Raw genomic sequence first — 20,511 nt, forward strand, 5'->3', positions numbered from 1 at the left:
ATGGTGAGGGGCCGGGCCCGGGCGCGTTTCCCGTTCCGGGCCGCGGGCAGGGCCGGGCCGGGGCTGCCATGGCCGCGCTGCTGCTGCTGCGGGCGGCGCCCAGGCTGCTGAGGGAGCGGCGGGGCCGGGGAAGGATCGGGGCAGCGGGGCCGGGACCGGTAAGGCGCTGATCGTGTTCTTCCATCCTGTCCCCTCATCCCGTCTTCCTGTGCCCTGAACCAGTCCCTTTCTCTCCTTTCCTGATAATGTCCCATTATCCTGACCCCTGATCCAGTCTCCTCCACCTGTCCCCTCATCCTGTCCCTTGATCCAGTTCCTTGATCCAATTCCCTCATCCTGTCCAGTCATCTTGTCCCCCGATCCAGAGCATTTCTGTCGTTCCCTGATCATGTCCCTTAAAACAGTCCCTTCATCCTATCCCCTCATCCCGTCCCCTGATCCTGTCCCATTATCCTGTCGCCTCATCCTGTCCCTTTCTCTCTTCCTGATCATGTCCAGTCACCCAGTCCCCTGATCCTGTCCCCTGATCCCTCATCCTGACCCAATCCCTTGATCCTAATTCTTCACCCTATTCCTTCATCCCCTCCCCTCATCCCATCCCTTTGTCCTGTTCCCTGATCCTGTCCCCTGTAGGCCCTTGTTTCTGTCAAGAGCAGATTAAGCTGGTGTGTTTTTGCTGATAGTGTGGATGGAAGTTCATTGCTGGGCTATAGGGAGCTCCATAATGGAAATTTTATCTTATTTCTTTTAAATTATAGCCTAAACCATAGTGTTTCATAGGCAGTTGCTCATGTAAGATTTAAACCAATGGATAAACTATATTTCATGCGATCATCAAGTTCACTGATATCACCTAAATGTAAGTTTTATAAAGCAGCAACGTTCCAAAGGATGTTTCTTATTCTGTGTAGGCATCACAGTGCTTGATCAGAACTTGTTTTGGATATCCCCTAACTAAAGGAGGTTCTGGTCTTGTTCAAAAGACTAAAGGTAAGAAAATTTGTCTGGGCTCCTGCCCTATTTCACCCTAGTACCAAGATTTAATATTTCCTGCAGGAATTCAGCATCTCTTCTCTGATTCCTGTTCCTCAATCTGGTTTTCTCTAGATGTTTGTTTGAGGTTCTGCAGACCACGAAGTTCTACAGGAGCTGATAAATCTGGAGAGGATACCTTGCTGAAATGGGGCCTTCTCCTCATCCCTCTGGCCACGTTTGGTCTCGGCACGTGGCAGGTACAAATAAATATTTCATTTTTTTAAAAAAATGAGCATTTGAGGACTGTCAAGTTTTTCCATCTGTTTGATCTAGTTCAGACAACAGGCAGGTTAAAGATTTGCTGTTATTTTACATTACTATTTTCCAAGTGTTCCCTTTTAAGTCTTTAAAGGAAGTCCTTTTTTTCTACACTTTTAGTACAAATATTTCCTCAAATTAAATTCAGTAGCTCCTGTTTTCATATCTACAATTACCCTAATTTAGGCTAGGTCTGATAAGAAAATTATGACCAGGATTTTAAGGCTTGCTGAGGTTGTTACATTGCTCTGTTCTACCCTAAGGAGTTTTTTTCTGTGTTTGTTTATTTCCAGGTTCAGCGGCGCAAGTGGAAATTAGATTTGATTGCACAGCTGGCATCAAGAATCAGAGCAGATCCCATCCCTCTGACATTAGAGTATGGAAACAGGAATGGTTTGTTGTCTACAGAGCACTGACTGGGAATATTAGATATGGACTTGCATTAATGAGCTTGTGCTGAACTGACCTGCATGAAAATGAAGGGATGCAATGGCAGTTGGGATATGCCAGCAAATTAGAGAGAGATCCTGATATTTTTTTTTATTTTTAGTTAAAGGATAAGTCAGTTCTTTCATATGGCATACTCTAAATGCATGGGGAAGGATGAATCTCTGTTCAGGAGGATGTGGGATGTAATTCAGAGCATTTTTAATCCTGCTGGGGAAAGAGAGCTTGGGTGTCTGTGGTGTCCTAAAGGAATTGTTACTGCAACAGGGAGACTTGGAGCAACAGCAAGCCCTGCCCCACATGTGGAGCAGTTGTGTCAGATGTGAGAGAGATTTTTAAGGTCACTGGTCACCTGGTACAGCTCTCAGAAGGGCTCAGTTGTTGGATTTCACGAGAGGAAAGAAACACTTCCTATGGCTGGATACACAGGCAGTGAGTCCACCTGCTCCCTGGGTGCTTCTGATCATCTCTGTTTGATTCTCTGGGACAGCTGAAATACATTAAGCCATATTCCATGTGCTATTTGTCTGATTGCCATCAGGCTCCATCCAGAGCGAAGAAGGAGAATCCCACAATACAATCTGCCAACTGAACTCTCCTAGCAGAGCCCTGACTGTGTTTTGCCCTTGTTGCTGCAGCCCCATGGAGCTGAAGGAGCTGGAGTACCGAGCCGTGCGGGTCCGAGGGCGCTTTGAGCACTCCGGGGAGCTGTACCTGCTGCCCCGCGCGCTGCTGGACCCCGAGCGCGAGGCAAGGGAGGCCGGGAGGATCTCAGCCCACCCCGAGAACGGGGCCAACGTCATCACCCCCTTCCACTGCACAGAGCTCGGGTGAGTTCAGGAGAGATCTGCTCCATGGGAACACTCATTCTCCTTGGAAAAGCCAAATCCTGCTGCTTGGGTTTGTATCGATCACTGCCTGCCTTAAACGGCATCTCTCACTCTGTGACATCACTGAGGCTCAATTTGAGATTGTCTTTAAATTCCTGTATAATGTGCATTCAGGTGATAGCAAACATGTGGGTTGCCTCTGTCTTTGGTCTTTAGTTCTAGGCAGCAGCAGGAATAAATCCCTTTCACTCCTGAACAATACTTCTTTATATAACTCTAGGGTCACGATTCTAGTCAACCGAGGATTTGTGCCCAGGAACAAATTGAAACCAGAGACCAGGCTGGCAGGACAGGTAAGGGGGATCCAGGGAATGGGAGATGGCACTTTGTGCCCCTTGGTTACCAGAGGCACCACTCACTAATCCAGAAAGGCAGGAGCTACATTCAGAATCATGGGAGGTAATCTAATTAGTCATGGCACTTTTCAAAAACAACAAAACTTTCTTTCCCACCTTTTTGTTAAGTAAATAACATTTTTTTTACAAACAAGGAGCTCTTCTTGTTCTGCTTTTTTCCCTGCTATGTTACAGCACTGCCCCACTGCAGGGAACAACCACTTCATTTATGCTCAGACCCTTCACGTGCCACATTTTTCTGACAGGACTTGATGTGTCAGAATATGACATCAATCTTGAAACATTCCTTTTTCTTCTTTCTGCACTTCTCCTCAGATTGAAGATGAGATTGATCTCACAGGGGTAGTGAGGTTAACAGAAAAAAGGAAACCCTTTGTGCCTGAAAATAACATAGAACAAAACCGCTGGCACTACCGGGACCTGGAGGCCATGGCCAAGGTGACAGGTGCTGAGCCCATCTTCATCGATGCAGATTTCAGTAAGTCACAGAGGAACCCAGCCCCTGTCCAATGTACATCACTCTGCCTCCCTTTCCCCTCAGCTCTCTTCCTGTGCTCTGCCAGCCCAGTTTTGAAGGTGACAGGGAGCTGGAAAAGGACTTCTGTCAGGAGCATCTAAGAAAGGACAAAGGGGAGTGGCTTCAAACTGCTGGAGGGCAGGGTTAGATGGGATATTGGATAGGAATTCTTCCCTCTGAGGGTGGAGAGGCCCTGGCACAGGGTGCCCAGAGCAGCTGTGCCTGCCCCTGGATCCCTGGAAGTGTTCCAGGCCAGTTGGATGGGTTTGAACAGCCTGGTCCAGAGGAAGGCATCCCTGTGTGGTGGCTAACAGCTGGCCTGGACACCTCAGTTATAAAATTATAATTAGGATTGTAATATTTTTCTCATTCTATTCCCATAGCACTGCTTGAGGGAGAGCATCCACCAGAATAATCACCTTCTTTCCCTCTTCCACACAGCACAGCTCCACCCTGTGCAGGATTTAACTTGGCTGTGTTGTCCCCACAGGAAGCACAGTCCCAGGGGGGCCCATCGGGGGCCAGACCAGGGTGAGCCTGCGGAACGAGCACATGCAGTACATTGTCACCTGGTAAGGGAGCTGCCCAGGGCTGCCTGCACAAGCTCTTCAGCTACAAAATCCCAGTTATAATTCAAGTATCTTGTGCCAGGGGTTTGATTTGGTTATTGCAGCTGTCTTGGGGAGGTCACTCCACCCTGGTAAGGTACCAACATGTCATTTTCTCACAGGTACGGCTTGTGCGCTGCAACTTCCTTCTTGTGGTACAAGAAATTTATACAGAAGCTACCTCTGTGAGGGGAAGGAGGAAACCTTTGTGCTACAATCAGGAGCAGACTGAGAAGTCCTAAATAACTGAAGCACCTGAATTCCAGAGCAGTTTCAGCAAACATTTTATCACACTGCAAAAAAGACTTAAAGCAATCCCTGCAAACTGAGCTCCCACCAGTGTGATTTGGCAGCTTGGGAGCACTGAACTTCAAGTTATCACAAGAACACATTTTTCTATCCTAGGTGGTTGTAAGCTACATTTCAACATCTCCACTTTTTTTTCCTAAGACAAATCCAGAGGATTTTTATGAATGAGCCTATTTGCAGCATGTGGTCCTTCCTGAAGTCAGGAATGGCTCACAGCAGTTGCAGCAGAATAAATAAAGGCCTACAGGTCTTTGCCCTGTGACTTGCATCATGCATCTTACAAGGAACAGCAGCAAACCTGAATTAGAGGTTACTGTGGACACTCAGGTCTAGCTGGGGAAGGCAGCCTGTGGCTTTGCAATATGAGTGCTGGCAAAAACACAATTACCATAGCTGGAGCCTTGGTAGCCTCCACAGTGCCACCAGACCAAGTCAGCACTTGGGAAAGAACAGAACCACAGGAAGGTCTGGATTCTTCCCCCTCAGCCTGCCTTCACTACAAGAGACTGCAGGTGTGGAAGGCTGTAACACTGTGTGTAACCCATACTATAACCCACTCTTAAGGGGAAATGGAGAGCTATTTCCAATTTAGACTTGCAAAACCAAGCCAGGCTTAAAGCCAGAAAGAACTAGCCCAGCCCAGTTAGATTCAAAATCCCAGAGCATGTGCAGCTGAGCTGTGTGTTGAAGAGAAAGGAGTTAATACACACAACTAGTAATTGAGGAAAGTTATTCCAAGTTAACCAGCTCTGTGCAGCAGTTTCTGCCCAGCATTATTCTGTCACTGGATGGAAGGCACAGAAGTGCAGCAATGTCACTGTGCTCCTCCCTGCCTAGAACACTCCCAGGAACAGAGACCAGTGAAACAGCTGGGGTTTATTATGTACAGAGAACATGGTGCACTGCAGTACATCCTCAGCCCAGCTTTGTAGCCAGTTCCTTTGCCTTTGCTTTTTCCAGCTTTGCAATGCGAGCCACAGATTTCGGACCCAGGACGTTCCCGCCCCAGTGACGACGGATCTGCAAGGAAGGGAGAACAGTTTGAGACTTCATTCCAGCTCTTACTCTATCACTCAATTCTGCACTAGGGGAAGAGCTCCCTCACCTAGAAAATCCTACATATTTCAAGCACTGCATTATGGGGCAACAAAGAAAAGCTTAAACATCTTTCCCAATGAGGGATGTTGGACTGAGCTATCCTGTAACTCCTGGATTTGGGATATGAAGTTTAGGTAGCAGAAGCTGTCACTATGCCCCATTTCTCCCTTCTGGGAATGCCTGCAGTGTAAAAAGACAAGGCCAGCAGCACAGAGAATCTTACCTCATCATATCTGTCATTGTAGTTTGTCTTGACAGCCTCCACCAGCTTTGCAAGGGCTCCCTTATCCTCCCTGTTGATGACAGTTTTAGTTCCTTTAGAGCCTAGATTTAACATTTTTCATAAATATTTTGCCACAGAATTTGAGAGCTGCTAGTGGCAACCCAATTTTTCAGGTTAAGCAAAATTATCACTTGCAAAGCATTGAAACTCAGAATCTGCACTCAGATTTTAGAGTAACCACCCTTTTGATAAACCAAAACAATCTGCACCTGCAGAATTAGATACAGACATTTTTATCAGACTACAGAGGTGGTATTTTAATTTTACTATTTCAGAGAGACCCATATTTGCTACCCACCTGCCCTAGAGCCTGTGCTTAGGGCATTTTGCTTTCTCCACAAGACAAACACGTGAGCTCCCAAACACTTACGGGTTAACCTGGGTGAAGGCCACGGAGGTGCAGGTTTTCCTGTGGACCAGCCTGCCCAGCCTGGCTTTGCCCTTGATGATGCAGTAGGGAACCCCCATCTTACGGCACAGGGCTGGCAGGAAAACCACCAGCTGAAAGAAAGGGAAGGGAGTGCTGAGTAACTGAGGGAGAGCATCCCCCTGTGCTGGCTGGCAGCCTGGCCTGGGGCAATTGCTCAGTGTTAAAAAGCTCGTTTTGCTCTTCACTGCTGGTTCAGGTGAAGAAATTCAAAAACATCATTGCAAGGGCCCAGCCTCACTGTTCAACCAGGAAAAACACACACAAGCATCCTAGTTCTGGCAAATGTGTATTTTTTTTTCCCATGCAATTTGTCCTATAATCCATTTTTGCATTAAAAGCACTTCTGAGCCCAGCCTAAATCACACAGGCAGCCTGTAACTTGCTCACCTCAATGGGGTCTACATCATGGGCAATAACGACAAGCTGAGCTTTCTTGTTCTCCACCAGAGTTGTGACAGTATTAATACCTGAAAAACAAGTTCTAGGTAAGTTTTGATTGATCTCAGTCTATTTTCAGGGCTTTCTTGTAAGCCCACTCTGATTCCCTAGCACAGCATCACCACGGAAATTACAAAAACTTTTCACATCAGTGGCACAAAGACATCTCATGGACAATTTGCTAGAGCTCAGGGTTAAAAAGCTCGTCTATTTTGCTCTTCACTTTGAGCTCAGGTGAAGAAATTCATAACATCATTGCCATAGCTTGTCCAAGGCTGTCTGGTTAAGAACCAACTCCTCACCAAGTGCCACACTCCCATATTCCCTCAGTCAGGTACACTTACCTGCTCGGAGGACTGGTGGCCGCTTGGTTGGAGCATCTCCCTTTCCTGCAGCTTTCTGCTCAGCACGAGCCAGGAGCCTCTGCTTCTTCTCTTGCTTATTTTCAGGCCTGTATTTGTGTGCCAGCTTCAGAAGCTGTGTGGCTGGAAGAGAACACCTACTAATTAGTTGCATGACCTGAAAATCTAAGCATTCATTTTTAAAAATCCTGTCATAGTATCTGTAATACTGTAATAGTGCATCAGCGATCTTGGTGGTTGCCATCTCATTTTTTTTTTTTCACAGCAAAAAGTGATCATCATCTGCACAGCCCAAGAGAAAAGCACTCTGAGATCTCTGACTGGATGAGGAAATGCATGTGGGCCCCCACAGCAATTATGGTTAGATGGGATGACTCTTTCAAATCAAGAAGCTTCTATGAGGAGGAAGTTATTATATAGGTCAGAAGTTTTTTGCATAGACTCATTCACAGAAGATCCCTAAATCACTTTTTCCTTCAGTACCAGCCTGTTGGTTTTCCCCCAAAACCTGCACACCCAAAGATGTCTCAAGCAATTTGTTTACACCACCCTGGGCAGTTCTAAACAAGCTGGAAGAATGAAATCACAGTTATTATTTAATGCAGGGTTTGGGGCAGTAAATAGAGCTTTAGTATTTTCCAAATCTCCTTTCAGGGTACACAGCAGCAATCCAAGATTTAAACCAGCAAATTGATTTTGATACCACTCTGATTGCCATTAAAGCCTATCTAAGACACTTCCACAGACACACCCCATCTTACCTTTGGCTTATTTTTTCTTTCCCCTTTTCTGAAGCACAACCCATCTACAACCCAAGCCAAGAGAACCTCGTGGGGCACATCCTCACCTGTCTGCCGATCCAGGGCCTGGGTGAACTGGTTGATGGCAGGAGGCACCTTCAGGCGTTTGTAGAGGATGGACCTCTGGCGCTGCAGCCGAATGTAGCGCGGCCATTTCACAAAGCGGGTGAGGTCACGCTTGGGCTGGATATCCTGTCCTAAAAAAACACAGCCTTTAGCTCAGGGCTGCCCCAAATCCACAGCAGCAGCAGCAGCAGGGGAACTGCACAGGAGCATCAGTGATCTTGGTGGTAATGTGTCAGCACGAGCACTCAGATAGCAAATATTCTTTCACATCATCTGCACCTTGTACAAGAACAGCACTCCACAGTTTTAATGTTTATAAATTAGACATCTGTTCACTAAATAAGAAAAAAAAAAATGGGAGCAACTATCCACTTACTCACCAATGCCAAAGTTCTTGGGCCTCTTCTCAAAGAGGGGATTGACAACCTTCTTGGCCTCCTGCTTCTTCACTACAGCAGGGGCCGGTGCCACCTTCTTGCCCTTAGCCTTCTTTCCTTTCGGCTGCAAGCAAGAAACACACTCTGCCTTCTTTTGCCTCCAAAACTCACGTGCTTGGAAAAGTTACCAGCCCACCTTTATTTTCCCAAGCATTTCACCAGCGTGGCGGCCTCCCATGCTCGCCCAGTTCTCTTAGAGAACAAATCCTTTACTTGACGGAGACGGATTAAAGCGAGCGTGACGATCGCTTCACCCGAGAGCAGCCGAGATATCCCCACGGCGCAAGTGACCACCGGGACCCGACCTGCCCCGAGAGCGCCCCGCGGCCCGGCCGCGCTGCCCGAGCCGGCGGCAGCCGCAGGCTCCGGGCCCGTAGGCGGCCTTCCCCCATCACGGCAAATCGAGCACGGAACACCGCTCCACCGCCTCCCCCCGCAGCCCAGCACCTTCGCGGCGCTGCCGCAAGCCACCGGCGCTGGCGGATGGCGGCGGGCGGCCCCAGATGGCGGCGGATTGCCCGGCCCCCCCCGCGCCGCCGCCATCACTCACCATCTTGGGCGGTAGCAGAGAAAGGCGGAGCGGTGCATGGCGGGAGATATCTACAGCGCGCGAGATCTCGCGAGAGCGCGGGGGGGCGGGGCCGCGAGGGGAGGGCGGGGCCGCGAGGGGAGGGCGCGGCCATGGCGCAGCCCCGGGTGCTGCCGCAGAGCAAGGAGACCCTGCTGCAGTCCTACAACAAACGCCTCAAGGACGATGTCAAATCCATCATGGACAACTTCACCGAGATCATCAAGACGGCCAAGGTGGGCCTGAGCGGGCCGGCTCCCCAAAGGAGAAGGGAATGAGGGGCTGTGAGGGGAGAGCAAAGCGCGTGAGCGGAGAGGCGAGAACCTTTCCCAGAATCCACCAATGTTAAAGACTTTAAAGAGACTTTTAATCACCTTCTTCTTCCACCCCCTGCTGTGGGCAGCGACACCTTCCACCAGACCAAGTTGCTCCAAGCCTCGTCCAACCTGGCCTTGAATACTATATGAATTAAACATACATATGTGAATTTCACATATATAGGAAATTCGCATACATATCCACATGTATATTCGCATCTATTATACCATATAGTATAGTAATGGTCTGTTTGAATTTTAAGTATGTAGACTTTGTGTACTTTTTTTCTCCAGATCGAGGATGAAACTCAAGTCTCTCGAGCAACCCAGGGTGAGCAAGATAACTACGAGATGCATGTCAGAGCTGCAAATATTGTGAGTAGCACTGTCCTGTTCAGACCTGGGGCAGCACATCCTGCAGGGGCTGTTGGGTTCAATTTTGGATATTTATATCACTCCCAAGGACTGCTTAAAGGAGAATAACTTTGTGTTTGAGGTGGCTGGGGAAGGCTGGGTCAGAATTCTCATGTATTGTCACGTATTGTGGGAGTTTTTATCCAAGTTTGAGCTGAAGGAGCAGCTTGGGTGATCTTGGAGCAAAGCCCTGTTGTGATGGGTGAATTTTCTCGCTGCTGCAAGGTCCGAGCTGGTGAGTCCCTGATGAAACTGGTGTCTGACCTGAAGCAGTTCTTGATCCTGAATGATTTCCCCTCTGTGAACGAGGCCATCAACCAGCGCAACCAGCAGCTGCGGAGCCTGCAGGAGGAGTGTGACAAGAAGCTGATTGCACTGAGGGATGAGATCTCCATTGACCTGTACGAGCTAGAAGAAGAATATTACTCTTCCAGGTACAAATAGGGCAGTGGACTCTGCCTTACAACTCCAGGCCTTTTTGGGGTAGTTAGTCCAGACCATCAAATAGCCCTTAGTGTATTGGTGTTGAGAATGTTCCCAAAAATTTTCAGTTCTGCTTTTAATTAGGTTAAACTGTTTTTCTGCAACTAAAGCAATTGCCTTTTCCTTGTAGATACTCTACAGGGTAAAAATGTCCTGGTGAAGGAGCTGTTCACAGCATCCCAGGTTTGATAGGTAGTTTCCTTAGGCTTCTTGTTATAATCATTAGAAAAAAGATGAATTTCCTTGGGGGAAGCCCCTCTGAAGGAGCCTCTGGCTCTTCCTGCAGAGACCAGCTTGCTGAGCTGGGTCCTGATGTCACCTCACCTTTGTGGTGGCTCCTTTCACAAGTGACCTGGTCACACTTTGTGCCTTTTCCTTCACAGTCCACTGCCCCCAGCTGCCTCCAGTCCTGCTGGGGTCAACATTTGCAAGGACTTGCTCAGTTTCATTGAATTATGAAGTATTGTGATAGGATTTTCTAAGGAATGACTTATTACTGATTTGTTTGTGGGATTTTTAATATTTTTAAAAGCCTCTTATTTAGCAGACAGACTTTAGAGAATTCAGACACTTTATTTTTTTTTTTTTTTTGTCATGCACTCCAGCACTTCTAGTTAGTGATGCAGTAAATGAAAGCAGAAGTGAACAAATGTAAACCTGGTTATTATTTTGGTTGCACTTTCCAAGCTAAGTGAAGTCAGTGCAATAATTCTAAGATTTTTTAACACACACTTAACTTCAAAAAAAATCTTACTTAAAATTTTACTGACCAGGTTTTCTATGTCTGCCTTTTCCTTTTTTTCTAAGAATGCTGAATGCCTATAACCCCAGCTAAGTCAACTAAATTTTTCAATATCTTTGAAAGTAAGGCCATTGTTTATGAGTAATACGTGTATTTTAAGAGTGAAAAAAAATAATAATATTACACAGCTTAGAGATAAAGATTTAGAGTTGTTTTTCAAACTTTATTCAGTTTTTTGAGGAGGTTGTGCTGATCATAAACCCAAGCACCTGTGCAGGTGCTGATAGGTCCAAGACATAGCAGTGAGCTTATCCAAAGGGATGTGGTGTGGGATGAAAGTGCCCCACATGTGCCAGGTGTGCTTCCCTCACCCTGTCCCCAGGCTGCCACCACTGTGTGCTGCTCACTCTCACTTTTGGACCATGCTGGCATGGTCTGGTCACCTGCCTGGCCCCAGGTGCCACATAAAGCAACCCTTGCTGACAGAACTTACATGGGAGCAGAAGTGTTGGTGTACATCAGATGGATTTGCCTTCCTGCTCTTTCTTATGGGTCATGAGTTGAGGAAACCTGGCAAGTCTGCAGAGCTGTGATCTGACACTTTGTTATCATGTAGCACTTGGTCATTTGCTTTTAGCACTTCCTCCCTTCTTGTGCTCTTTCCTGTCTATTTCTGCACCAAAGAAATGTGTCTGTGTAAGTACAGAAACAGTGTTTTATTCAAAGCCCTTTTATAATTAGAATACAAACAATATTTTTAATGAAATCTTACTGTCTAATGTGGGGGAAAGGGTTCCTGTTATGTCACAACCATGTTTCAGTGGCTGTCAACACAGCAGCCTGTTTGCCCCCACAGGGGAGTTCCTTGCTGTCCTGGGAATGCCCCTTCAGTTGTAGGGTCAGGTGTTTGCCAGGCTTTTTATGTGCACATGGAGCTTTTGATGAGACCCAAAAGCAGGTCCTTGAAACTAAACCTGAGAAGATTGTCCTGAGGGAACCTTTCCTTTCCTGCCCTGTGATCAAGTAGTTTTCTAGAGCTGTCCCTGTGCACTCAGACTGGCTGGGTGCCTCAGGGGAGTAGTGAAGTCCCAGGCTGGCCAGTGCTCCTGGGCTGTGCAGAGCTGCTCACTGACCCTGACTTTTGAAGAGTGTTAGCTGAGAGGTGAAGCTTAGACTGGAACTGTTCTAACTGGGGCAGCAGGAGAAGCAATCCTGTTTCTGACACAGCTGAGATGTGGAGAGCAACCCCCCCTGCCACTATGTGTGGATGCTGTGGTCAGGTTCTCCTGGGAAATTATGGCCTGAAGTCTATGACAGAACAGGAGTTGTAGTTCTGGTTCAGTCCTGATGGTCTTTGTTAACAGAACCCAGCTCTACTCTGTTTGGGGGCTGATCTTCCAAGGGATTTTACAGAAGTCCCAGATATAAAACCTGTATCCACTGCCTTCTCACTTCTGCAAAGCCAGCTGGGTGATGCTGCCAGAAAAGAGCTCAGCTTGCACCTAGTGCTTTGTGTGCTTGTTCCCCAAAGTGGTAACTGCAAGTCCAGCTTGCCCTCTCTCATCCTAACCCCCAGACCTGCATTTGTGTTCCATTGCTCCCTCCTCTGAGATCACAGGAGCTGTCTTGAGTGTGGGGTTAAATCTCACATGTTCCATGTTTGTGCAATATGAACTGTCTCATATTTCTATACTTAAAATATTTCCCTAAGCATCAGTCCATACATTACAAATGTAAATAAAGCTGCAACAACAAAATCACTTGACCCATTGGGTTTGTTTTTCTCTGAATGCAAGTTGCTTTCTGCTCCAGCACTCATTTTGTCTTGGGTGTCTCTTGTGTGTGCAGCTCCTTCCTCTCTTTGGGATTTATGTTGGTTTTGTTCCAGTTCCTTCCATGTTTCTTTTTAGTTTTGGCCCTTCCACTTTGTATTCCTCAGAGTATGGGCAAGAATTAGCCAGTTGTTTAAAATGCTCATTTCCCACACTGCTGGTTCATCCAGTTGGAATCCAACCAGCTGCTTTAGAGGCACTGTTAGCTCAGGCTCCTTGGGAAAAGGCAGGAGCTGTAAGGACTTTATATCAAACTGAGAAACTTCAATGGAAGACACAAACCTGTGGAGCACTTTTTTGAAAGGGCAAGGGTGCAAATAGGGTTCTTCTTTATTGTGACAGGGACAGGCCCCAAAACAATTGTGGCAGGTTTTTTTTCTGAAGTAAAATTCAGAGCAGGATTTCTATTTTTCCCTCACATAGGTTGCAGACTAATTCCAAGTAAAGTAATTGTGGGTAAGGTCTATGTCTCACTCGTCAGTTAGCAGAATATTGGGGGTGCCAGGATATCAGCTCAGATCTTTTCAGAGACTCAGAGTGTCTGGATTAAAATTGAGGCTCTGTTTCATTTTGTGGCCAGTTCTGTCTCTGAAATTGCCCCAATGTTCACCAGGCCCAAGAACTTTTAGGACCAGCCCTTAGGGGGGGTGTCTTAGGGAAGACGCACAACTTAGGATGATTTCATGAACACAGACCTTACATCCAACTTTTTTTTTTTTTTTGCCATTTTCTTAATGCTTTGCTTCTATCTTGCTCCCTCCACCCTTTCCATCCCTCCCCTCCTCTGTCACCACACCTGCCCTCTCCTCACTGGGGTTGTTTGTTCTGGAAAGCTACAGTCTGTGTGACAGCAATGACCTCCCACTGTGCGAAGCCTACTGGAGACAAGACTTTGCCACGCTGTCCCCCGAGAGCCTCTCGATGCCCCTGGCAGCCGCCGCAGCCGAGCAGAGCGCTGTCACCTCGCAGAGTTCCACCCCGTCGCACCCGCACGTCAACGGGCACGGGGCGGGCCCGGCCGAGCATTCCTGAGCAGGATCCGGCTGGATGCGGGCGGGGACGGCGGAGCCTTCCTGCCGCTGTCGGGAGCTGTGCTGGCAGCTTCTGCTCCCTTCCCTGCAGGGCTGCAGTGCTTCCTCCACGCCAGGATCTTGCCGGGAGTGTTCCTGTCCCTTCAGAGATAGAGATGTGTAGACACAAAGTGAATCTCGTTGTAACAAATTAGAGTCAGGTTTGGTTTAACGTGATAGTTCTGTGTAGAGTTCCTTAGTAGTCCGGTTTGTTTCCGTGTGAGTGTTGGGAGTTGAATTTCTTTGGGATAAACTTGAGCTAAATGTGGGGGCAGTGAGCATGTTGGGGGTTTTTACTCTGCTTCCCAAGATTATTGACATTCTGGCTGCTTTAAAGCTCTCTCAGGATGGCATCTGACAACCTCTGGTCTATTGTAAAGAGTCTTATATTATTTTTACACAACAGTCTTCACTGTCAAAATGCTTTACAAACTTGAACTCTTGATTTGGAAGGAGGATTGCAGGAGACCCTCATGGAAGAGCAGTGTTCCCCTTTGGAAGAAGAACAGGCAGCCAGGGATCAGACTGAGGGGTCAATGATGCCACTTGCTCAAAGCCACAAAGAGCAGCAGTGTCATGCTTTAGTCAGTTGATTCCTTCCTCAGTGTTTACACAGAAATTCCTGTTAACATAATCTAGAGCTAACATGGAGCCACTGTTTATGTTGGCTTTTAGTTTTGTCTTAATGAAAAACCTTGTGAGCAGTAGGGGATACTCGGTTACTCTCAATTTCCTTCCAAAGAAACACATTTGGTGCTTGGTCTGCAGCTGTTCAGCAGCTCAGCACATCTTCAGTCCTTTCCTTTTGTGGTGGCTCTGCCTTGGCTCGAGCTGTGCAGCTGAAAGGGAGATGCCACTGAACTGATCAGTGTCACCACAGCTGGGTGTCACAGGCACCACAGAGCCACCAGTGCATTCCAACAACTGAGCTGAGCTTCCCCAGCTTTCTGCTGTAATGTCTCATTTCTTAGGATGTGAATTTTGCTAATATTTTTTGTTTCTTTTTCTTCCATTCCATTTATTTTTGTAATTAGGCGACTTAATAAAAACTGTTTTGTATAATTTTTAAGGCGTGTGTTTTCAGCCACGAGGCTTCGAGAAAATGTCACACTATGAGGAGATGAGCATTATATTATATTGCTCCCGTACAGGGGCTGCAGAAACCACCACGAAACTCACCCCGGCGCGGGGGAAGCTCGGTTTGTCCTCCACTAAAGGGAGGTTCGGAGAGTGCCTGGATGGAGCGGGGGGTGCCTGGATGGAGCGGGGGATGCCTGGATGGAGCGGGGGATGGATGGAGCGGGGGATGGATGGAGCGGGGAGTGCCTGGATGGAGCGGGGGGTGGATGGAGCGGGGGATGGATGGAGCGGGGGGTGCCTGGATGGAGCGGGGATGGATGGAGCGGGGAGTGCCTGGATGGAGCGGGGATGGATGGAGCGGGGGGTGGATGGAGCGGGGGATGGATGGAGCGGGGGGTGCCTGGATGGAGCGGGGATGGATGGAGCGGGGAGTGCCTGGATGGAGCGGGGATGGATGGAGCGGGGGGTGGATGGAGCGGGGGATGGATGGAGCGGGGGATGCCTGGATGGAGCGGGGGATGGATGGAGCGGGGGATGGATGGAGCGGGGATGGATGGAGCGGGGGGTGCCTGGATGGAGCGGGGATGGATGGAGCGGGGAGTGCCTGGATGGAGCGGGGATGGATGGAGCGGGGAGTGCCTGGATGGAGCGGGGATGGATGGAGCGGGGGATGCCTGGATGGAGCGGGGGATGGATGGAGCGGGAGATGGATGGAGCGGGGAATGCCTGGATGAAGCGGGGGATGGATGGAGCGGGGAGTGCCTGGATGGAGCGGGGGGTGCCTGGAAGGAGCGGGGGATGGATGGAGCGGGGGATGCCTGGATGGAGCGGGGGATGGATGGAGCGGGAGATGGATGGAGCGGGGTATGCATGGAGCGGGGGATGGATGGAGCGGGGGATGCCTGGATGGAGCGGGGGATGGATGGAGCGGGGGGGCCTGGAAGGAGCGGGGAGTGCCTGGAAGGAGCAGGGGGTGGCAGCCCCAGCAGCCCCGGCCCCGCCGCGCTCGCCCAGCCCCGGGGCGGCTCCGGCTCCTTTGTGCCGTCACTTCCCGGCCGGCGCCGCTCTCCCATCATTTCCTGCCGGCTCCGCGCCGCGCTGCCCCGGCGAGGGCGCTGCTCCTGTGCCGGTGGCCATGGCCAGCCTGGCCGCGCAGGACTCCTACCTGCAGGGCTTGGCCAGGAGGGCTGGCGTGCAGCACGGCCCCGAGGCGCGCAAGAGGAAGTTTGGTACTGGGAATGGAGCGTTGTGCCCGCTGCGGCCGGTTTGTGGGAGGCTGGGATCTGCGGAAACGCGGAGCTCCCGGACGCCTTGTGCACATTGTACTGGGAGCTCTGGAAATCAGTGGTCTCCGTTCACTGAGTGATGGATGTGGAGAGCTGGGATTTTACAGAAGTCTGCGAGGATGTTTGGTCTATTTAAATAAATCCTAAAACCTATATTTTTTGCACATTAAACCATGCCATTGCAGTGCTGGAACTTTAGCGGTCCGTAATAACTGAATGTTGTGAGTGGGAATGTAGCATTGGCCTCTTTTATTTTTGTTTTTGCCTTCTAGTGTCTAAGCCAGGCCAGCCCGAGGATGGTGGCAGACAGGTCAAGAAACAGAAGAAAAAGAAGCCCAAGAAGCAAACTGAGAAGAAAAATGCTCCTTCAGCCAAACAAGTAATTCCTAACACCAGCAAACCCACTCCAGGACAAAAAGCAGCCCCTCAAACCAGCAAATCATCTCCACAGGGTGGTACACAGAACAGAAAGGAGAGTTTGGCTGCAGGTAAGAATTCCAGCTTTGCCATGGTCTGATTAAAGTGACCTGAGCTGAGCTGGCTGCATTTCACTTGCTTCACACAAGTCTAGTTTGGAAAGCCTGAACTGAAAACATCTTTGCTTATTCCATGTGCCTGAGAAGCTTTTGCCTATGGACAGGAATTTGTGCCATCACCACTGGGTGGCTCTCTGGAAACGGTGTTTCACTGAGCTGCAGAGGTTCTGTGCATGTGAGGAACTTTGGGAATTACACGTGGATGCAATCCCTGTCCTGCCAGCTCAGCTTTCCTTTATGACAATGAAAAGCCAGAGAAAAGATGTCCTGAGCTTCTCTGTTCCACAAGCTTGGTACTTGTCTTTGGCTTGCCAGGCAGCCCCAGGGCATGCCAGGCCACTGCTGGCAGTGTTGAATGATAAAAGGGGAAATTCTAAAGAAACCAATGAAATAGAAAGCTGTGTTTGTTTGGATTTTCTGTTCCATTCACAGCATCTAAAGAGTTCCCAGAGTTTTTCCCATAGCCAGAGGAAGTGCTACTGTTTAGCTGGTGCTGCTTTTGAAGTATTTTTATTTTCTCCCTCTCTTTTTCAGGAAGTAAAAGTGAACTGAGTTCCCCTTCTGTTTCTGCAATCAGTCTGTTGCGTCAGAGGCTCCACGAGAAGATTAAAAAGGCTTCTGGACAGGTATGGGGACTCTGAATGTGTATCCACATGTGTGTTCATGCACTGGAAATTCTCCCCAGCCTCTCAGGGCATGTGGGACAGGATCTCACAAGTATTTGAGTTGGTTCCATCTCATAAGGAATTGCCTGTAGATATTGCCAGCTGACCTGTGTGTGTTCTATAGAAAAACCTCTGAGGTGTCATCTTCAGGGAGAACACACCTTTGGGGATCTTTAAGGAAAAGCAGCATAGTGGGAGCCTGAAAGGGAACAGTACAAGCTGTTGAGGGAAAGCAAAGTGTTTGAAATGTTGTTACTGTGTTTGGTGTCTCTAACAGGTGAGTCACAGCTTCACAACACAGGTGGTGCTTCTTAGGAGGAGTTTGAACTCAGGAACTTGGGGACAGCCCACCTTTACTTCTGCTTTAACTCTTTAAGGCTTCTCATTCATGTCCATCCTTCTCCTTAGGACAATGCCAAGGAGTTAACCCCTGCAGTCCTGGAGAAGAGGCAGCGAAGGAAGTATGAGAGAGAGAGAAAGAAACGCCGGCGAAAGGAGTTGAAGATGAAGGCAAAAATGGAGAAGAAAGAAACTGAGGAGGTACCAGCAGAGCCAGAAAACAAAAAGGAGGAGAGCAAAGCTGATATTGTCTTCAACAGGGTTGAAGTTCATGAAGAGAATGAGTTGAACAAGATCCAGAAGAAAAAAGAGAAGAGGAAAGCGGTGAAAGGAAATATCACTCCTCTGACAGGCAAGAACTACAAGCAGCTGCTGAGCAGGCTGGAGATCAGGAAGAATAAACTGGAGGAGCTCAAGGAGAAGGACGAGAAGAAAGCTCAGGAGCTGGAGACCAAGATAAAATGGACAAATGCTCTCTACAAGGCAGAGGGGGTGAAGATCCGTGACGACGAGGAGCGTCTGAAGGAGGCCCTGAAGCGCAAGGAGAAGCGGAGAGCCCAGCGCAAGAGGCAGTGGGAGCAACGCACTGTGAGGGTGGTGGAGAAGATGCAGCAGAGGCAGGACAAGCGCCAGAAGAACATCCAGAAGAAGAAGAAGGAGAGGATAGAGAAGAAGAAAGCCAGAGCTCGGAAGAAGGGCCGAGTTCTGCCAGAGGACTTGAAAAAAGCTGGGTTATAGTGAGAGCGAGGCAGCTCTCCTGGCTTTGGGGTTCCAGGGTGGGACTGTGGGGCAGGCACTGCCACAGCTTCCCAGCCTCATCATGCTAAAAAACAGTTGTATGTTTGTTAATAAAGTTTTCTAAAGAAACACCTTCTGGCTGATCTGTGATAGGAATTGTTATTTTTCTAAAGGGGAAATGTCAGTTGCTGTCATTTCCTCTGATGGCCAGCACAGTGTCTTCTTTGCATCCACTGGGAATGGGGTAGAGGAAACAAAAAGGCAAAAAGATCAAACATGGGATTCATCTCAACACAGAAATACTGCAGGTATTGTAAAACCTTTAATTAACATGAACTTGGATGATACCTTTGCATCTTGGATACATTTATCTTCCCCACCACAAGAAAACAAAATTATTTTCAATTTTAGGCAGTGCTGTTCATTTATCTTATTTATCTCTAAGTTATGTTTTATCAGGATTAGGTCAATATGGACATAAACACACACATGTGTACATGCATGAATTTATTGTGCAGCTAACTGATCTTTTAGGATCATCCATAGGACACTGACTGATCTTGATGGTAGAAGGAAAAATGAGGCAAAAAAAAATATTCTAGCTACCACAGGTGCCTGCAAGGGTTTCTTCTCTGTGCAGTTCATCAATGCAAAATCATATTTGATCATTACCAATTTTGTCCTTTATTGTTGTTTATACAGAAATACAAATGTAAACTTGAGCAGCTGTTTGTCCAGCTCAGGAGGAAAAGTACAGCTTGGCTGCTGGCAATTCAGCCTGGGGAAGATGGGTGAGAACAACCCATCCAGAAAATGAAGCAGCTCTGCCCCTGAAGTCAGTCAAACCTTTCTGATCCCCTCCTGATCTTGCTTGGTGGGAACTGATTTTTGGTCCTGAGCACATAAATGTTATAAATTGAGTCCAGTCGAATTCTGTCTACTCTCAATCTGGCACTTTGGAAGAAGCTCTTTTTTTTTTGCCTTGTCAGTGAGGCTGGTGAATGTGCTGTGAGGGAAATGCAGGCTGTGCTGTGCTCTGCTTCCCAACTGGATCCCTGCCAGAGCCCAGGTAGCTCCGTGCTGCAGCTCTAACCAGACTGCTGAGCACTGGATTTGTGCTGAATTCCTGCTCCAGCCTCAGGTGTGACACACATTGAGCCAAGGGCAGCCTGTCCCACCCTGCAGCCCAGCAAGGGAAGCTCTCCTGGGCACAGCTGGAGCTCTCCCCACGGATTTCTTCTCTTCCTTCTCGTTCTGGACGACCCTGCGCTCACAGCTTGCCACTTCAGTTGTAGAAATCTGAAATTGCTGCTCTGCAATGAATATTTTTCATGGAATGGTCTACAAGTGAGGTATTTATCAGCTGTCCAGAATGCTTTCCAAGCAGGGCTTGAAGATAAAGTAGTGCTTTGTTCTGGGAGGTCAAGCAAGTTCATTTGGGAGTAACAGAGCTACTTTCAGCCATATCCCTTTAAAAAAAAACTCTCTGAACAAATTCGAGGAACCTGGGTAACTATTAAAAATGCTTTAGCTGTGATTTCTGTTTGGTTGGAGGTTCTTTCATCAGCTGCAACCACATCTATTTCATTTTTTATGGTATTCGTGGTAAACTGTAAATCAGTTGAAATCTCAGTAAGATGATTTTAGATGCAAAAGGAGTTTAAATCTCAGCTGGCTCCAGTGCTCTGCTTTGTAAGTTTGTACCACAGAAACTGAAAATAAGGGGTGAATGCATCAGCTGTGCTCCTAGTGATGTAATATTTCAAAATATGTGTATTTCTCTTCCTGAGGGATTAGATGTTTACTCTGTAAAAGACACATGGAAGTACTCTATGCCCATTACAACAGCTGAAACTGCACTAAAATAACCAAACGTCTTCTTTAATTCTGTGTTAATTTTGCTGTCCAGTTTGAGGATAACTATTAGACCCTTTCCTTCTCTCTGTTCTTGATCCTCTGTCCTTCCCCATCACCCAAATTCTGTGCTGTATGCCACAAAGATAAGAGCATGGGAACCTCAGGAGACCCTGCCAAGTGGGATTGTTTGTGTGTTCCTTTGTGTTTTGGGTGGAAATGTTGAGGATATTTATGCAATTGGAAAGTGGCA

At 48.0% G+C, this 20,511-nt stretch overlaps 4 protein-coding genes across 5 annotated transcripts; 3 read left to right on the plus strand and 1 right to left on the minus strand.

Moving 5' to 3' along the window:
- Positions 1 to 50: 50 nt before the first annotated feature.
- Positions 51 to 4,327, plus strand: SURF1 (SURF1 cytochrome c oxidase assembly factor). Its single transcript, XM_079324165.1, has 9 exons — positions 51 to 158; positions 912 to 990; positions 1,108 to 1,232; positions 1,587 to 1,669; positions 2,379 to 2,570; positions 2,851 to 2,923; positions 3,302 to 3,464; positions 3,994 to 4,075; positions 4,234 to 4,327. The coding sequence occupies exons 1-9, from the start codon at positions 69 to 71 to the stop codon at positions 4,298 to 4,300; spliced, it is 954 nt and encodes a 317-aa protein (XP_079180291.1). The 5' UTR covers positions 51 to 68; the 3' UTR covers positions 4,301 to 4,327.
- A 954-nt stretch (positions 4,328 to 5,281) lies between these two features.
- Positions 5,282 to 8,960, minus strand: RPL7A (ribosomal protein L7a). The gene is made up of 8 exons (XM_079324167.1): positions 8,885 to 8,960; positions 8,278 to 8,398; positions 7,879 to 8,028; positions 7,014 to 7,154; positions 6,619 to 6,698; positions 6,172 to 6,302; positions 5,742 to 5,811; positions 5,282 to 5,440 (listed from the first exon to the last, which is right to left on the minus strand). Exons 1-8 carry the CDS (start codon positions 8,885 to 8,887, stop codon positions 5,336 to 5,338), a joined length of 801 nt encoding a protein of 266 aa, XP_079180293.1. The 5' UTR covers positions 8,888 to 8,960; the 3' UTR covers positions 5,282 to 5,335.
- Positions 8,961 to 8,963: 3 nt separating this feature from the next.
- On the plus strand, positions 8,964 to 14,855 carry MED22 (mediator complex subunit 22). Of its 2 annotated transcripts, none has more exons than XM_079324168.1 (4): positions 8,964 to 9,138; positions 9,514 to 9,594; positions 9,859 to 10,067; positions 13,524 to 14,855. In XM_079324168.1, exons 1-4 carry the CDS (start codon positions 9,016 to 9,018, stop codon positions 13,720 to 13,722), a joined length of 612 nt encoding a protein of 203 aa, XP_079180294.1. In that variant the 5' UTR covers positions 8,964 to 9,015; the 3' UTR covers positions 13,723 to 14,855. The 2 variants fall into 2 exon arrangements, with proteins under 2 accessions (XP_079180294.1, XP_079180295.1); XM_079324169.1 differs by having other exon boundaries at positions 13,530 to 13,726.
- A 1,087-nt stretch (positions 14,856 to 15,942) lies between these two features.
- On the plus strand, positions 15,943 to 18,535 carry SURF6 (surfeit 6). Its single transcript, XM_079324166.1, has 4 exons — positions 15,943 to 16,069; positions 16,399 to 16,614; positions 17,197 to 17,288; positions 17,736 to 18,535. The coding sequence occupies exons 1-4, from the start codon at positions 15,976 to 15,978 to the stop codon at positions 18,402 to 18,404; spliced, it is 1,071 nt and encodes a 356-aa protein (XP_079180292.1). The 5' UTR covers positions 15,943 to 15,975; the 3' UTR covers positions 18,405 to 18,535.
- Positions 18,536 to 20,511: the final 1,976 nt, after the last annotated feature.

The sequence above is a fragment of the Erithacus rubecula genome, assembly GCF_903797595.1.
Source record: "Erithacus rubecula genome assembly, chromosome: 21".
Classification (NCBI taxonomy): Eukaryota; Metazoa; Chordata; class Aves; order Passeriformes; family Muscicapidae; genus Erithacus; species Erithacus rubecula.

Excerpts from the sequence above, each read along its gene's own strand:
- MED22 (XM_079324168.1), top strand. The coding sequence starts at position 9,016 with ATGGCGCAGCCCCGGGTGCTGCCGCAGAGCAAGGAGACCCTGCTGCAG. Across the intron at positions 9,139-9,513 it reads AGATCATCAAGACGGCCAAG|ATCGAGGATGAAACTCAAGT; the intron begins GTGGGCCTGAGC and ends TTTTTTCTCCAG. Across the intron at positions 9,595-9,858 it reads ATGTCAGAGCTGCAAATATT|GTCCGAGCTGGTGAGTCCCT; the intron begins GTGAGTAGCACT and ends CGCTGCTGCAAG.
- SURF6 (XM_079324166.1), top strand. The coding sequence starts at position 15,976 with ATGGCCAGCCTGGCCGCGCAGGACTCCTACCTGCAGGGCTTGGCCAGG. Across the intron at positions 16,070-16,398 it reads GGCGCGCAAGAGGAAGTTTG|TGTCTAAGCCAGGCCAGCCC; the intron begins GTACTGGGAATG and ends TTTGCCTTCTAG. Across the intron at positions 16,615-17,196 it reads AAAGGAGAGTTTGGCTGCAG|GAAGTAAAAGTGAACTGAGT; the intron begins GTAAGAATTCCA and ends TCTCTTTTTCAG.
- RPL7A (XM_079324167.1), bottom strand. Across the intron at positions 7,155-7,878 it reads GGCCCTGGATCGGCAGACAG|CCACACAGCTTCTGAAGCTG; the intron begins GTGAGGATGTGC and ends GTTCTCTTCCAG. Across the intron at positions 6,699-7,013 it reads GCCACCAGTCCTCCGAGCAG|GTATTAATACTGTCACAACT; the intron begins GTAAGTGTACCT and ends CTTGTTTTTCAG.
- SURF1 (XM_079324165.1), top strand. The coding sequence starts at position 69 with ATGGCCGCGCTGCTGCTGCTGCGGGCGGCGCCCAGGCTGCTGAGGGAG. Across the intron at positions 991-1,107 it reads TCTTGTTCAAAAGACTAAAG|ATGTTTGTTTGAGGTTCTGC; the intron begins GTAAGAAAATTT and ends GGTTTTCTCTAG. Across the intron at positions 2,924-3,301 it reads AGACCAGGCTGGCAGGACAG|ATTGAAGATGAGATTGATCT; the intron begins GTAAGGGGGATC and ends ACTTCTCCTCAG.